General features: G+C 30.8%; 1 protein-coding gene across 1 annotated transcript; it reads right to left on the bottom strand.

Moving 5' to 3' along the window:
* Window positions 1-1,914: 1,914 nt before the first annotated feature.
* On the bottom strand, window positions 1,915-3,178 carry LOC120075296 (RING-H2 finger protein ATL54-like). The gene has a single exon (XM_039028534.1). The coding sequence runs from the start codon at window positions 3,024-3,026 to the stop codon at window positions 2,151-2,153; it is 876 nt and encodes a 291-aa protein (XP_038884462.1). The 5' UTR covers window positions 3,027-3,178; the 3' UTR covers window positions 1,915-2,150.
* Between the last annotated feature and the right edge of the window lie 1,612 nt (window positions 3,179-4,790).

Below are 4,790 nucleotides of genomic sequence, written 5' to 3'. Positions count from 1 at the left end.
ATTTGTTTCATGTCAAGAGTTTTCGTGTCTCTACCTCTCATTCATATTCTCATTGAGTTGTCTGTTAGCTAGGAGTAGGAGTAGTGTTAGTATAGAAACCCCTCCTCATTCTTTTATTCAAACTGCCGCATGCACATTACAACATTCATTTTGCTACAAGTCCTTGAGTTCGACCTCGGATCACCCAAGAAACTTGCATTCGCGTTATACTTGGCATGAGCACAAGAAAACTTGTGACAGGATACATTGTCATCGCATACATTTATTAATGCATAGTCATTCCAACACATGACTATCGACGCATGACTATCAATGCATACCTTAAGAACATGCATCACATATTGCGTCCACGGAATTTTAGTTGTTGAGTGATTTGACATTTAATTTTCCCTCATAAAAAATATCTCATATTATTACATCTCAAGCGTTTGTTCATACAGGTGTTTACAAACTACAAGACCCTACAAGATTTTAAGGCATCAACCCCAACAGAAAAAGCATGACAAAGGCAAAAAAATCGGTAACACTATTTTTTTTCACGATAATCTTCATCAACTTACTATCTATTCACCTATTTTTTGTCACATAGTTAGTGCTTCCTTATATTGTCTTCTGATTGCAATCTGATTACCTTTATTTTTGTTTACATAGTTAGTAGTTTCTGATAATCATCTGATTACCAGCTATCTGATTTCTATTTGATTGCTTTTTCATTTACCTTCTTATTACTATCTTATACTTATGTCTAATTCATTATCTATTTTTTCAGGTTTTTGAGAATAGAATGCATATGAAAAAATCTTCACAAGATAAGCCTGGAGTAGAAAATGAACGATTAGGAAGAAAATTGAAATCCACACCCAAGATTGTTGATCTGGAAATGGAAAAAAAATACAAATCCCCAAAAAAGAAACGAAATACATACACTGTTATTGAAGAAGCACCTAGTTTTTATTTGAATATATCACAGTTGAAATGAGACAATTTTCTTTTGAAAAGTTTGTAGGTTTTGGTGTTGGATTTTATGTTTTGTGTTAGTTGTTTTTTTTTGTTGATAATGTGTTGAACAATACTTTGTCATATAATGTTAGACTTTGATATTAACACATGTTTTTATTGATAGTGAAATAGTTATAAAGCCTTCAAGAATGAAAAGTTTCTGTTTACCAAACTTGTATGCATTACATATTTATCACATATCACAATATCACTATGTTATATCACATATCACTTTGATATTACATATCTATCACCAAAATTGTGTGTATTGCATATCTACCAAAATTTTTATATAACACATCTTTTCATAATTTTGTGTGTATTAAATAGTTGATACCTATTGCAATTCCCAAAGAAAACAAAAAAACCCGAAAGAAAAATTATAAATAAAGAAGAGCCCTAAAAAGTTTTCCCAATATTTGGTGCGGAGTCGACGTCAAATGTAGAAAACTTTCAAAATCCTAAATATTTTTCAAATCCAAAGTATTAACTTCATCACCAATTATTGATTAATGTAATGGTAAAGCAAAAGTTGATAGTGATTTTAGCATGAGAGCAGGTAGCCTTCTATTTATCTGTCTTGTAACTTAAGTTTTTTTTTCCTTTGTTTTTTCCTCTCATTTTTTTTAAATGGAAATTCTTATAAATAAAATTTTTTTAAAAATAATAAAAGTTCTAAAACTATTTATGCCTTTGGAACTTTTTATTATAAGATGTAAATACTATTAAAGATTTTTTTATATTTAAAAAGATCCATTTTAAAAAAGTATGACAATTTAGCAAGTTAAACAAGAAACTCCCCTTGCTCTGTTTTGTTCTATTTAGATAAAAGAGTTTAATATAATACCCAGAAAGGCAATGTAGAACAAACATGAAACCATTATCATCAGAGAAAACAGAGGCCACAAAAAGCCATTCAATGAATAACAAACGCCTTTATCAATTTCCTTATATTTTCAAATCACAGACAAAAACTGGGTTCAAAAGATTACTTATAGATTATTTAAGCAATCCATCAAATCATAGCCACTCCCTCTCTTTCTATTAAAAGCTATCAATTAATTTCCCTCTATTGAGCAGAGAATTTTGATACAAGGCTCACCCTCTTCAATACTAAGAATTAAACCAATCTGATCTCCTTTTTTTTCATGTCATGTTGCTGAAGAAGAATCCATTTGATTGTTCCTCGTACTTTCATTTCCTTCAACTTTAGAATCATCAGTCTGAACAATACCGACTTCTCTCTGTTCATCAACAACATCTCCTCTGTTTTCAAAGTTCCCACGAGAAACAACCCCTTCATTTTCCACTAAAACTTCGCCATTAATTTCCTCATTCTCCATCTGGGTTTCTTCATTTACACCCAAATTAGCTTCGTTTTGATTCACAGGACCTAAGTTTGGTGGCCTCACAGAGTTGGAAGCCGTGAAATCAGTCAGAATATGGGCTCGACAGAGTGGGCAAGTGGTGTGAGTTCTTAGCCAAGTATCAACACACCCAATATGAAAGGCGTGGCTGCATTTGGGTAATAGCCGAAGCATTTCGTCTTCTTGAAATTCACTCAAACAAACAGAGCACTCTGTTCCTTCAATTAAACCTTCGCTCTTCTTGTACTTGCAAACCGTAATCGAATTGATGACTGATTGCTGAAGTCCAGCGGTGGTGATGAACCAAATTGGATGATCGACTTGATTCTCGTTCATAAACTCTCCCTCCCCCCCGTCCGATTGCAGCGCCTCTGTCCCTTCGTTGCCGGAGCCACTTTGCCAAGATCGGCATTTTACGACGATGATGTAGAAACTAAAAGCGATGAAAAATCCAACGAACAGAAGCAGGATGATGATTAAAGTTGGAAGCTGTTTTTGGTGATCGGCGAGAGGAGGTGGTGGCGGCGGTTGCGAGTAATAGAAATCTGGAATACCGTAGCAGTCGAAAGGGCAGTCGTAAGGGCAGCCGGAACAATTGGTGGTTGGTTGGGTAGTTCCAGTAGCAACAGGGAAAAGTTTTCTGCTAATTGTAACCGCCATGGCAGAGGGAGCTCTGGAAGAGCTCAGAATGCTGAGACAGAGAGAGAGAAACAGAGTGAAAAATGGGAAAAGGAAGAAGAAAGAGGGAGATGAGCGTGCTCCACTCTCAATTTCTTTTGTCTGAAGAAATACAATAAACAAACAAATAAAAATGACTTTGCTCCACACCTTAACAATTAGGTTAAATTTCAATATCATTTTTTATTTTCTCTTATTACTTAATTTTAAAACATATTTTAAAAAAACTAATTCAAAATTTTAAAAGTAAGAAAAAAAATGTAATTCAAATATGTTTTTAAGGATTAAAGAAAATTTACGTTAAAAAATGGTGTGAAATAAATATAATTTTAGAAAATAAAGGGTCATCAAATAAGATTTCAATAGTTTAAAAATGTTAAATTTAGTTTAATTTGATTTGTATTATTTTTTTAAAATTTTGTTGTGGTCCTATCCATAATTCTAAATCTTTTATCTCGTAAATCACATTTTGTTTTCAACATAATTTGAAAGTTATTATACATTTGTCTCTTTGCTTTCAAATGTTTAAATTGAGTCCTATGTTTTTTTAATAAATTTTAAAGTTAAATCTCTCTTTTCTCTAATGTTTTATTTATATAAAAAGGTAATAAATCTTAAAATTAACACTCACTAATTGATAACTTAAAGTTAATTTAGCTTGGCTAGAAAAAAATGATGATCGAGTTCACTCATTACAAGTTTGTTATATATGAAGATGAATGTGAGTCAATTACGGACTTGACATGATTAAGTGCACACTCAAAAAAAATAAAAAGTTCAAACTCTCTCGTCCCATAATTTTATTTTTCCACCTCGCAATTGAGTTCAATCAAACATTCAAGTTCGAGATAGAGATATAATAACCTTCACTAATGATACATGCAAGATAATATGGATAATTAACACTCGGTTACTGCATTATAACAAAGAGTAGGTCATCTTTTATTATTCTAAAAAACTAGAGCAAACAACACTAATCCTCTAAAATTGAAGTTATCCAAAAGAAAGAAAGAAAAAGATAATGGCCACCCTCTTTTAACTATTTTAAGATTATGTAATTGAATGGTAAAATTTTCATTTCCTTATGAATTTTTCTGATTTTTTCACTCACTAGGCGATAAAAAATAAGTTAAATCTAAGTCAAATTACATTATGGAAATTGAAACTGAAACTTTTTAAATTTGGAAAAAATTTGAAAATATCCCATGTTAATTTTAGATCCAAACTCTCATGATTCAATTTTTGTTCTACTAAAATTAATTTATACTATTAAAAATAGTTATTCTCTTTTAAAATATTTTGAGCATTTTTTTTATCTATTTAATGTGAAAGGCACTAACATTATCCTTATAGTTAATGTAGACGAAGGAATTTGTCGTCATCGATGGAGTTATGTAGGGATTAGGGACACGTGTTCTCCTTGACTTATTGTATTTTGAATATAAAATTTAAGTAAGGTTTAACCATATATATAAAAAAAAAAACCAACCTTTTTCAAAAGTTTGCATGTGGTGTAGTGGTACATGGCACAACAATGATAGTCAAGGGTGAGATCAAATCTTGTTTATGTTAATTTTAATTTATAATTTATTTTAAAATCAAATTTTGATAGTGTTATTACCTATTACTACTAATACTTGCCTAAAAAAGAAATTTAATATAAAAAAAACTTCTAAAATTTCTAAAAAGCAATCATTAACTTAAATTTTCTAGTTGAAAAAAATTAAAAAAAGAAAAAATAACAGC

Source organism: Benincasa hispida, chromosome 4 (genome assembly GCF_009727055.1).
Source record: "Benincasa hispida cultivar B227 chromosome 4, ASM972705v1, whole genome shotgun sequence".
Lineage (NCBI taxonomy): Eukaryota > Viridiplantae > Streptophyta > Magnoliopsida > Cucurbitales > Cucurbitaceae > Benincasa > Benincasa hispida.
The sequence above is the reverse complement of the archived record's forward strand: the minus strand, read 5'-3'. Positions and strand labels throughout refer to the sequence as shown.

Excerpts from the sequence above, each read along its gene's own strand:
- LOC120075296 (XM_039028534.1), bottom strand. The coding sequence starts at position 3,026 with ATGGCGGTTACAATTAGCAGAAAACTTTTCCCTGTTGCTACTGGAACT.